Source organism: Vanacampus margaritifer, chromosome 19 (assembly GCF_051991255.1).
Source record: "Vanacampus margaritifer isolate UIUO_Vmar chromosome 19, RoL_Vmar_1.0, whole genome shotgun sequence".
Classification (NCBI taxonomy): Eukaryota; Metazoa; Chordata; class Actinopteri; order Syngnathiformes; family Syngnathidae; genus Vanacampus; species Vanacampus margaritifer.
The window spans coordinates 1,252,501-1,265,000 of NC_135450.1; the positions used below are offsets into that span (position 1 = coordinate 1,252,501).

The 12,500-nt window shown below is 39.9% G+C and overlaps 2 protein-coding genes across 3 annotated transcripts in view; both read left to right on the forward strand.

Annotated features, from left to right (window-relative positions):
- The window catches only part of casp8ap2 (caspase 8 associated protein 2), a 31,658-nt gene extending 21,398 nt beyond the window's left edge, over positions 1–10,260 (forward strand). For both annotated transcript variants that reach the window (XM_077552707.1, XM_077552706.1), the window contains exons 8-10: positions 1–2,681; positions 4,209–4,308; positions 9,226–10,260. The exon at positions 1–2,681 is cut by the window's left edge and continues 83 nt beyond it. In XM_077552707.1, coding sequence (XP_077408833.1) covers positions 1–2,681; positions 4,209–4,308; positions 9,226–9,288 — 2,844 coding nt within the window. In that variant the 3' untranslated portion in view covers positions 9,289–10,260. The remainder of the gene's footprint in view (positions 2,682–4,208; positions 4,309–9,225) is intronic.
- A 436-nt stretch (positions 10,261–10,696) lies between these two features.
- The window catches only part of gja10b (gap junction protein alpha 10 b), a 19,272-nt gene continuing 17,468 nt past the window's right edge, over positions 10,697–12,500 (forward strand). The window contains exons 1-2 of the mRNA XM_077552708.1: positions 10,697–10,786; positions 10,893–12,322. Of these exons, the coding sequence (XP_077408834.1) occupies positions 10,913–12,322 (1,410 nt within the window). The 5' untranslated portion in view covers positions 10,697–10,786; positions 10,893–10,912. The remainder of the gene's footprint in view (positions 10,787–10,892; positions 12,323–12,500) is intronic.

Consider the following 12,500-nt stretch of genomic DNA (forward strand, 5'->3'; position numbering starts at 1 on the left):
CACGATAAGGAGGACTTCGATGACAAATTATCAGAACTGCCCTCAAACCCTTCTGACACTGACCTAGAGGAAGGGGACAAGTCAAGTGGCAGTGAGGAGGCACAATCATCTCTCAATCCTACCAAGACGGTTAAGGTGGCAGACAAGCCAAGACATAAAGAAAATGTTTTGAAAAGGAAACCTGAAGCAATGTGTCTTGCGTCAGAAGAAAAGACTACAACAGAAAGCGTATCAACACAAAGTCCAGGTAATAAGAGCCGTTTTAAAACAGTTTGCCCAACTTCAGCCAAGGCTTCTTTTTCATCAATCGAAGAAGTAATGGAAATGTTCACATCGGTTCGCTTGGAAATCCGTAAAAAATACATGAAGCTTCACAAAACCTTTCCAAAGAAGAGTTTCTTTGGTGTAATGGAGAATTTCAGAGAGTCATTTCTGGGATTTGTGGATGGAGCCCATTTTGGGCAAATCTGCAGTCAAGCAATGGAGCTGAAATCTAAGATGAAAGTATTGATTTTGTCTATGTTTAACAAAGTAACAGACAATGGTATTGTAAAACGCATCTTTGACCAACAAGCTGTTGATCTGAAGCAAAAGTTATGGGTCTTTGTAGATAAACAAGTTGACTTCTTGCTCAAAGATGTTTACATGACACTGAAGAGCCTGTGTAGACCAGCAAAAACCTTGCCTGAAGAAAATATGTCTTGTGGCACTGAAAGAGTTTTGGGATTGCCCCATGGGAAAACACAATCTCAAAAGGATTCAAAAGGTACACAAAGCTCTCTGAGACAATTCAAACCGTTTGGTTCTCCTCATAAAACAGGTCTAGGTAGCAGAGGCAAAGATATCAGAATTACTCCTACAGGAAATGAAAAAAGTTATGTACATACACGTAATTGTGTCAATACAGATCTAGAAGTTGAAGGTCTTTCTCCTAAAAAATCTTTGGTTTCAGAAAAACATAATGTGACTTCTTTGGTAGCCTCTCAAAGCACATCTATGCTTGACAAAAGTGACTTTGAACTACTCACAGAGCAGCAAGCTACCAGTTTAACATTCAACCTGGTCAGAGATTCTCAAATGGGAGAAATATTTAAGTGTCTCCTGCAAGGATCAGACTTACTTGAAACCAATGGAATAACAGGAGAGAGCACATCATTGGCCCTTAATACTCCAAAGAAGAATGGAGAAAGACTCATTAGTGTTTCAACTCCAAACAAATTTGAGTCTCCATCAAAATTTCTTTCTACAACCAAATTTGATACCCCCTCCAAACTAATTGCTACATGGTCTAGCATTTCATCTCGGGAGATGTCACCACAGCCCAAACATCAGGTCACACCAAATCCAGCTTTATTTGATGAAAGCTGCTTGTTAGAGGTTCCATCAGAGAATCAATCAACACTGCAGTCCAACTTTTTGTCACAAAGGAACTATTCTATCCTAGCTGAAGATCTGGCAGTTTCCCTTACTATTCCATCACCTCTTAAGTCTGACAGCCACCTGAGCTTTCTCCAACCGTCTGGGATACCTACTATGTCCACCCCAGACAGTGTCATCAGTGCTCACATTAGTGAAGATGCTCTGTTAGATGGTGAAGATGCTACTGAACAAGACATTCACCTAGCCCTTGACACAGACAACTCCAGCCTTGGGTCTAGCAACAGTGTGGCTTCACAAGCAGCTGTCAGTACTTTTGTGTTGAAGCCTGATATGCCCATGCAGGCATTGGTGATGGAAAAGTCCAATGATCATTTCATTTTAAAGATCCGTCAGGGGAATATACAGACAGATGTTACTCTCACCACAGATGAAAGCCTAAGTCAAACACTAACAGAAGAAGATCATAATGGAGATGACGTGGCAACTCACGACAGCCAAGAAAAACACGTGTTCAACAGGATTCATAAATATGCTCATCCATGCAATGTAATACCTATAAAATCTCTCTCTGACCCTTCTGAAGACACTGCAATATGTCAAGATGCATCTAGTGATACCAGTACAACTGAAGATCATTTGAGACTAAAAACAGAACCTCCACACTCGGACCATATGTCAACTACCTCAAAAGATTGTGTGGCGAAGGAGTCAAACAATGTTGCAATTTCTCCAAAAGCAACTTTTAAAATGACTGCTTCCAAGGAAACTCTTCTTAAAAGCTGTGATCTTTCATTTGGGCAGAACAGCAAAGTACACACTCTTGGTGTTGGACTCATCAACGATGAAAACCCAAATCCACCATTTCATATGGAGAAACACAGTCCAAATCCCCGCTGTCTATCAGAAACTATTTCTTCTGATTCACAGAAAAGCACCAGTCCTTTCAAACGTACTGTACAAGGCAATAGAGACAGCTCAGAAACAAATCAGATAAGCCAAGAAGTGTCAAACATTTCAGACATGCAGCGTGAAATGGAGACATCAAGGTCCGTCAGAATTAAAGAGAACACAAGTAGAATCACAGAAAAAGACGAGGATCGTGAGAAAAGTAAAAAACGGAAAAAGTACCATGAGCAATCAAAAGCAAAGCGTTCAAGAAAAGATGAAGAGAATCATATGGAAGACAGTGCCATCAGCTCCAAAAATGATGTTGAATCAAAACCAATACCTTCATCTCCAAATAGTTTGTCTGCCATGAACGTCATCAAGAAAAAAGGAGCTTTGGTGATGGCATGGACCAGGTTAGTACGTGATATTACTACATTTGCCTCGATTGTATACATTTTGACAGAAAATTGTTAATCACTTTTTCCAAACTACACGTGTGATTTAAAGTAATCCAGAGCTGTAAAACTATAGGAATTCACTTCCAGAACAATTTAACTGAATTTTCATATTATCAAAATTTTGTCAGGAACACTACAGCAGGACTGCCCGCAGTATACTGTATATGTTCAGTGATTTCTGTAACAAAAAATGGACAGTCTAACAATTGTCAGCTCTGTCTGATTGAATGAATCAGCATTAAAGGGATAGTTCGGGTTTTTGGACATGAATCTGTATGGCATCTTCACCTAAAGTGGTGAACAATCAGTACTGACTTACCGCTGACAGCGTCCTGTGACCCGACACCCGGTCGGTCGGTTTTGGTCGAGACGAAAGTAGTCCGGCAAGTTGGCTGGGGTCACAAAAATAAAGTGTTTTTCTACTAAAAACAATTTGTGTTCAAAAGAGTGATAAATTTGCATCACAAAACTGCACATAGCAGACGTGGTTGGTAAACTCACCTTTTTATTTATCTCCACACAACCGGCTACTGTTGGCTGCAGCCAACGACGAACACAAGAAACTTTACTCGCAAGCCCAATTAGCACACGTTACTAACAATGTATGGATGAGTCCTTTTCCACCGCGAGACGTGTGATGCGTTCACTAATACTCAAACACAAGAATACAAGACAGAATGTGCAACACAGGAACACACAATACACCTTAGTTATACAAGCTTATAAAGTTTATACAATCGTAACGTTATATACTAATGGCTCTCGCTCTCCATTAGCTCTCTCGCATCAGGTAAACACTTCCTTCTCCTGGGAAAAAAAAAAAAAAAAGGTAAACACTTCCAAACAACTTGGTTTGTGCGCGTCTGTCAGCTGGATGCAGTGCGCCACGCAGTGATATGAACAAAATAATAGAGCCCGGCAGTAATGGAGTCTGACTTTTTTCTAATGTGCAGTTTTGTAATGCAAATGTATCACTCTTTTGAACACAAATAGTTTTTAGAAGAAAAACGCTTTATTTCTGTGATCCCATCTACTTTCGCCTTGACCAAAACCGGACCAGATCTCGTGTCACAGGATGCTGTCAGCTGTAAGTCAGTGCTCAATGCACACCACTTTAGGTGAGGCTGCCATACAGATTAATGTCCAAAAACCCGAACTATCTCTTTAATTATCTATTTTTAGTTTAAAAAAATTCTGAAAAATAATCAAAGACAGTGATTAGACTGAGAGGCTCCTACTGTGGGGGGTGGTGTGTGTGTGTGTGTGTGTGTGTGTGTGTGTGTGTGTGTGTGTGTGTGTGTGTGTGTGGGGGGGGTTCTAAATCATGCTAGATGGCTGAACATAGGGGAACATTGCTAATACTAATATAAAACCCATATAAATATGAAAGACATGGGCATAATATTTCGTTTTATTTAAGTCGAAAAGCTATCAAGGGTGCCAAAGAAAACACAGCTAAACTTTTCACGTATGACATTCCAGAAATGAAGATCGAGCCATTCTCGTTGACCTGAAAACAAAAGGTGCTTCACGCAAAACATTCGCTGCCTTGTCAGAAAAACTTAAGAAACCATCAGAACAGGTAAGTTGAATTTGTCTTTACAGCAACATCAAGTGCTTAAAGGGCGCAGTCACGAGCAGACAAGTATGCTTTCGTTGCAGTGATGTTATCTTCAATATAAATCCATCTATCTTCTTCCACTATGGGTTGGGTCGCAGAGGCATCAGACTTTCTCCTTCCCAATTTGATACTTTTTTTCAGACCATTATCAATCAATCAATTAATCCAATCAATCCAATCAATCAATCAAAGTGCAAAATCACCATGGAACATGGTCCCAATACACTTACAATAAAAACCACACACTATTAAGACACTTCACAATAAAATCAGGTACAAAAAAAGAAACACTTGCAAATAATAGCAAAACACAAAAGGACAATGAACAAGGTGTGAATTTGAAGAGCAGGGGGTGTGGTGGAATATACTTTTTTCCTTATTATAGCGAAAATGTTCTTCATTTTTGTCTTTGTTATTTTGTTACGTTGATCTTTTGGTGTTGATTTTAAATGCATTTATTTTGCTGTTACTGCACGGCTGTTTGTCACAAGATGGAAGGTTGAACATTCTAGGGCTGTGTCCGGATGTGCACCCTTATCCCCTAATCCCTCATTATGGGACTGCTTGCGGAGCAGCAGCAGCGAAGCAAGCAGGCACATATTGTTATTCTACCTAGGAAATGGGTTTATTATGGGACTGCTTGCGGAGCAGCAGCAGCAGGCTGGAAATGGGTTTATTATGGGACTGGTGAAAGCAGCACATATTACTCTCCACCCTAGAAAATCCCCAGATTTTTCCGCAAAAATGCGGCCAGTACCGTAGATCGCACCAGGACAAATGAGGTATCAAACGATGTGGCTCGATCTGACTCGGTGCGGCATTACTTTTCTAGGAATTCCGAGTTACCATGGCGACGCAATTCCCAAAAAAGTCCCATAGGAAATGAATGGAGAAAGGGGGAACAAATTACAGATAAAGCACCTTTTTCCAAGACACGCTGCGCGCGCATACGTTAACCAACCGATATGAATTTTAGCTCACTTTGTAGCAATTTTTCCCATCTTTAGTTCAGTGTTGAAATTTATTTTAAGGAATGAAATCTCTCCCCCTTGTGCGGGTTCAAAGACAGTGAGTGAAATAGCCTTCTATTACACTCTGTGGAGCAATTAGGCTTTGAGTGGCGGGAAAAAAAAAAAATCTATTTCCAAAAGTCAAAAGTTTCACTTCAACTCGTCACCATGGCCACTATCTTTGCTCACTAGACATCAAATTCTCACATTTTGTAGTGACAAGTCTCTTCTTTCAGACAAACTCTTTTATTTGGCTCAGGTGTCATTTAGTACCTTTATTTTCACTTTAAGCGAGGAGAAGTCGGACTAACTCGCCTATCTTTTCCATGTTAAATTCGCCTCCTTTTTCTGCTTCATTTTGGATAAAGTGAGAACATGCTCGCGTTCCCCAAACCCTTGCCGTTCTAACGAGCCATTTCTTGAATCTGCATCTTGAACCGTTAAGCCGTGAGAGGCTTTTGTTCCAGGTGTGCGTCTCTCATACAATATCAATGGAATGTGGGTGCGTGACGTCTCCAAGTCAAATGTGTGTGCGTGAATTTGCATTTTTCTTAAAGGGACAGTAAGATACTTTTAGTTGATGTTGATTATGGTTAACTTCCACATTTCTTGACCGATTCCAGTCGTTTAAATTTTAAATTTTTCAGCTCATTTACAAGAGTCAGCAGTCCCATTCAAAATTTCCGCGGGAATTTTTCTAGTTATTATGGGACTGCTTGCGAAGCAAGCAGGCACATATTGTTATTCTACCTAGGACAGTGGTTTATTATTATGGGACTGCTTGCGGAGCAGTCTTGCCACTACGCTCGCTCAGGGCGGCGGCCATCTTGGCCAATTTATTAGGTACGCCCAGGATTCCCGCCACTCCGCTCGCCCAGGGCAGCGGCCATCTTAGCCAATTAATTAGGTGTGTACCTAATTAATCCCCACTCTGCCCACCCAGGGCGGCGGCCATCTTGGCCAATTGATTAGGTACGCCAAAGATTCTCGCCACTCCGCTCGCCCAGGGCGGCGGCCATCTTGGCCAATTATTTAGGTACTTCAAGGACTCTCTCCCCCTCGCCCACCCGGGTTGGCGGCCATCTTGGCCAATTGATTAGGTACGCCCAGGATTATCGCCACTCCGCTCGCCCAGGGCGGCGGCCATCTTGGGCAATTAATTAGGTACACCCTGGATTATCGCCACTCTGCCCACCCAGGGCGGCGGCCATTTTAGCCAATTATTTCGGTACTTCAAGGACTCTCTCCCCCTCGCCCACCCGGGTTGGCGGCCATCTTGGCCAATTGATTAGGTACGCCCAGGATTATCGCCACTCCGCTCGCCCAGGGCGGCGGCCATCTTGGGCAATTAATTAGGTACACCCTGGATTATCGCCACTCTGCCCACCCAGGGCGGCGGCCATTTTAGCCAATTAATTAGGTACACCAAGGATTCGCTCCCCTCCGCCCACCCAGGGCGGAGGCCATCTTGGCCAACTGATTAGGTACGCCCAGGATTCTCGCCACTCCGCTCGCCCAGGGCGGCGGCCATCTTGGCCAATTATTTTGGTACTTCAAGGACTCTCTCCCCCTCGCCCACCCGGGTCGGCGGCCATCTTGGCCAATTGATTAGGTACGCCAAGGACTCTCTCCCCCTCGCCCACCTGGGTCAGCGGCCATCTTGGCCATTTTACTACTATTAAAATTACTAAAACTACAAACAATACTTATTATGGGACTGCTAGCGTATCAATATCCACCCTAGAAAAGTGGTCTGACACAGATTGAGAGGTAAAGTACACCAACATTTGGCAAACGGTTCAGCGCATGCTTTCCACCTTGCAAGAGTCTGCAGTCCCATTCAAAATTTCCGCGGGAATTTTTCTAGTTCACTATATAGTGCCGCACTATATATTTGCCTAATATACATATGCTCGTCAAAAAATTTGAATGTCCTCAAAAAGTTGAATAATTTTTATAATTCTATCAAAAAGTCAGATTTTCATAGTTTATAGATTCAGGGCCCACAACTCAAGTGGTTTCAAGTATTTATTTGTTTATTTCTACATTATTTGGTCTTCCAGCTCATAAAAAACATGAAAACAGGATGTCAAAAAATTTGAATAATGTGAAGAAATCCCCATGCATAATTATGAAGTCCTTTGCAAGGAAATAAAAAGATGGATGGATGGTATTTTCAAAATATGTCAATCTTCAATAGTTGGTTGGATTTCCTTTGCCTTAATCACTGCCTCGATGCACCGTGGAATTGCCTGGGGGTCCTGGAAGCCCATGCTTTCTTGATGCTTTGTCAGCTCTTTGTTTTGGGGTCTGGTGGCCCTCATTTTCCTCTTGATAGTATGGTATTGTGGCCCTTGTTTTCCTCTTGTAATACAGTCTTCTGGTTGCTGCAATATTAATTTGATGTCTTCTGGCTGAAATAAACCACCAGAAAATGCTCAACCCTCATTTGGTGTTCATTGTACCATTGGCCAACATGTCTGCGTTGTGGGCACATTTCAATTTATATTGTGCTTTGTTAAAATGCCAGTGCTAAATAAATCTTTTATAATAATATTATAATTTTAATTCATTATAATAAATGCATTGATAGTAAAAGTTGGCATAATTTTTTTTCTTCGCCTTTTCGGTTTTCGGCCAAGCATTTTTCATTTTCGGTTTTTGGTTTCAGCCAAACATTTTCATTTCGGTGCATCCCTAGTTCTAAGCAAACATGGTGCAGCACAGCAGCATGTTGCTTTTAATACTTTTAAATTCACGTGAACAGTAAATTTCAAGAAAACAGTAAGATACAAAAAAAATTGTTCTTTAAAAGCCTTTAAAAAAAATAATAATAATTTAGGAAAAAAATGTTTAAATAATCAGTTCATGGTTTTATGAATCGAGATTGAGCTTGAAAAGGAAAATTGATTCGATATCGATTATAATATTCGATTTTCTTTTTAAACCCAACCCTAAATTTTTAGATTTTGAAACTGTCTTTTAAATGTTTGTACATCTGTGTGGTCACCACTGTTATCTGGTCTCATGGTGAGGCGTCAGAGCTTCTGTAGACGACCACCACAGCCTCAATAAGTGGGGACTGTGTGCTCCCAAAGTTTAGGACAACTTTTAGACAGTCTTGCTTCCGCTATCAGGGAACTAAACTATGGAATGCTTTCCCCGCTGAACTTAAATTGGAGACGAATACAAGTGTCTTCAACAAAAAACTGAAACAGTGGCTGAAGTCGAGTCAAAACTACTCTCATCGAATGAGAGAGATTAGTTAGTACTATCAACTGTACAGGAGATGTACCCGTGAAATATTATTATATATTGTTGGAAATTTATTCGTGATTTTAATAACTTTCATTTTAGGTTGTCTTTTACATCCGCCCAATGAGAATTATTAGCTTGACTTAGCTAACTTGGGCACATTTTCATTGTAAAATGTTGATTAATGTGCATTGTCCCTTTCAAATAAATACATTCAAATGTTTTTAAGTCGAGGTTAAAAACTACTTTTTTTCATTGCATCTCTAGTACGTTCTTTTAGTAGTTTTAGGAGGCTAGCTTTTATTTCTGTACTTTGTTTTTAAAAGATATTTGTTTTTAAATGCTTTTAAGCTGTTGTACTTTAAATTATGTAAAGCATCAGCCAGTTACCTTGTCTATGAAATGTTATACAGTATAATAAAAGCTGCCTTGCCTTACATGGCTGTAATATGCATTTAAATAACATGGCCAAACAACATTTTTTTTAATTTCAAATTTTTAATACTTGAAGCATACTCATTACTCAACAATAATGTTCATTTAATTCAAATGTTAACTGAACATGTACAAAATGACAGTTTTTCTGTGTTCTTTTTTTTGTTTTGTTTCCCAGATTGCTCAGAGATTTTACCAACTCATGAAGCTCTTCAAGAAGCAAGATCATATGAAGGCTTGATCACAATAAGTTGTTTTCATTTGAAGTGTTTTCCTGCAACTACTTTTTGAGATATTTTTTATACTTTACACAAGAGGAATTTTTGTACAGCTATGGTATCCTTACAGTACATGTTGTTGTTGTTGTGTATCAGTTATAGGAATGTTAAATTGTTAAGTCACTAAATTCCTTTAATTATCTGGCCTTTCCATCTGACTACTATTTTCAGCGTTAATGTTATATCGCTGGCGTTGGTCCAAATCTTTTTACCTCCAAAATCAGCACTTTCCACGAGACTCCAAAAATCGGCATGTCAGTTTAACCATTAACATTGCATCATCAAAGAGAGTAAACCATTTTAAACACTTTTAGATTGGTAATTAATTTGCAATAATAATACCCACACGTGGACTGACTAATAGCATATAGATTTGTGAAAAAATACAAAATTTACCAAATTGTGACATAGTAGGTTTCAGTCCGACGCCAGCGATAGTCTAACTGATGTATGTAACAGTTAGTTTTTCAAGGACAATGCATCTATACCCATTTATATAGAATGCATTCACAAAATCTTATTCACAAATGACAGATTTGATTAAAAGTATTAAACCCTTCAGTCAAATGTGAAATATCCACTGTATAAACTGTTGATCTAAACTGTTGAAGTTAATCCCGCCGTTAATACAGATTTAAGATAACAATACCTCAAGTAATTGTAAATCTGTAAAATATTTTGTCTTTTTAAAGTTTGTAAGAAAGGTCTGTTTTTAAGGATGAAGACGTTACGTACAAGAAAAAATTATTGTATTATTACATGTCTCTTTTTGGCAACATCAAAAGAACCACAATTACATTTTTGTTGGATCGTGTTGCGTACAAAAAGCACGTTTGATTAATTTGATTAATCTTTTTTCATATCAAAACATTGAATTCCGTGTTGTGAATAATGTATATAGTTCTTAGATTGAAATAAAGTTTTATTTATTCTTGTGCCTGTTTATAAATTCTTATTTCACAACAACATTGTAAATGTCATGGGCGTATGATAAACAGCTGTTGCCACAATTGTTACACACACACCAGCATCCCCTTCCATTAAAGTGTCAATAAAAATAAATTAAGTCTTCTGTTCACCCCAAATTAAGGGATTCATACCAATATTTTACCTCAGTTAATCTTAGCTAAAAGATGAAATTGAGGGAAACAACAACCACCACCGTTGTACACACTTGGTTATTGAATTTCCATTTCAAGTTATATTAGGAGGCTGTAAACATTATAAATGTTGACAGGTCAGTTAGTACTATTTCCAATCTAGTGCCCTGTTAAAAGTAGTGGATCTAACCTCAGGGCATAAAGCACCATGATGGATCAATTGTAAACTGGAGACCTAGTTCCCAACAGCTATGTAGCTATGCAATAGGGTCAGCACGACCGGACAGTAGGGTCTCTTCTCTCTCAATAAGAACAACAATGAATGAGCCCCTATTTGCCAGGACAAGCACCATATATAAGTGTAAGTAAAATACCTTCTTAACTTCAAATATTGTTTTGAACTAACATTTAAACAAATGGTCTGACAATCACATTGAAACTTCATATGTTGTTTGATTCTCTGGCAGCAAAAAAAATGTGACAGAAGATGGGGGATTGGAATTTGCTTGGAAGCATTTTAGAAGAAGTCCATATTCACTCCACCATTGTAGGAAAGATTTGGCTGACCATCCTCTTTGTTTTCCGCATGCTTGTACTTGGTGTTGCAGCAGAGGACGTCTGGGATGACGAACAGAGTGAGTTTGTTTGCAACACAGAGCAACCTGGGTGCAAAAATGTTTGCTATGACCAGGCTTTCCCCATCTCTCTAATCCGTTATTGGGTTCTTCAGATCATATTTGTCTCCTCTCCTTCGTTGGTCTATATGGGCCATGCATTGTACCATTTGAGGACCCTTGAGAAGGAGAGGCACAGAAAAAAAGCATGTCTGAAAGCTGAACTGGAGGTGACAGAACCTGTTCTTGACCATAAGAGAATAGAGCGGGAGCTCAGAAAACTAGATGAACAAAAGAAAGTAAGGAAAGCTCCCCTTCAGGGCTCTCTGTTGCGAACATATGTTTTCCATATCTTGACAAGATCTGTGTTGGAAGTGTTTTTTATTATAGGTCAGTGTGCTCTCTATGGCATTGGGCTGTCTCCTCTGTACAAATGTGAGCGGATGCCTTGCCCCAACAACGTGGATTGTTTTGTGTCACGACCAACAGAGAAGACCATTTTTATGGTGTTCATGCTGGTTATAGCCGGAGTTTCTTTATTCCTCAACCTCCTTGAGATCTTCCATCTGGGGGTGAAGAAAATCAAACACAGTTTGTATGGTTATAAATATGGAGACCTTCAAAGTTTGTGCAGGTCAAAGAAAAACTCCATGGTGCAGCAGGTTTGCATACTCCCGAATTCCTCCCCACAAAGACTGATGCAACTTCCACAAACGGTCTGCTCAGTTTTATCTGCCACTCATGAAGAAACTCAGCTATTGAGTATGACCTCCCTAGCTCCTCTTATACAGGTGCCTAACAGTGGCAACCAGTTCAAAACACAGTCTAACCAGCCAAACCAAGCAGACATCCAGAGCCTGCGGCATCTCAGAGCTATAGAGCGGCAACACACTCTGGATGTTGGGATGCAGTCGTCTTACAGCGATGATTCAGATGCACCCCATAACTCTAACATGCTGCAGTATACCGGATCTCGACCTACATTATTAGCCAGCCACATGGAGACCCCTGCAGCCCACACCAATAAACCGAGAGAGAAAAGTGGAATGGGAGTGTATAAAGAACTCAGTGACACAAGTGATTCTCCAGGGAGTGAACACTTCCCGACAGCCCGGAAAAGCAGTTTCATGTCAAGAGGAATGTCTGATGGAAGGCAGGGCAGTCCATCAGACAACAGTCTATATTCTATGAATGGAACGAGTGCTGAGACCCCAAACTTCATCAAGGAAGAGAGTCTTGTGGTGACTCCACCACCTCCAACTAGTGGGAGGAGAATGTCCATGGTGAGAATATATCATAAAAGTTTAAATGAAAAGAAACAATTGAGTCGAGGGAGCCCTTAGAAATTTCCCCTAGCACCTTGTCATAATCGTAACACCAATTAAAAAAAAAACAACCTTTTGTAATATATGTTAAGACTGTCTGTATGGTCTGACAGTAGAAAATTATTCAAATTAATTT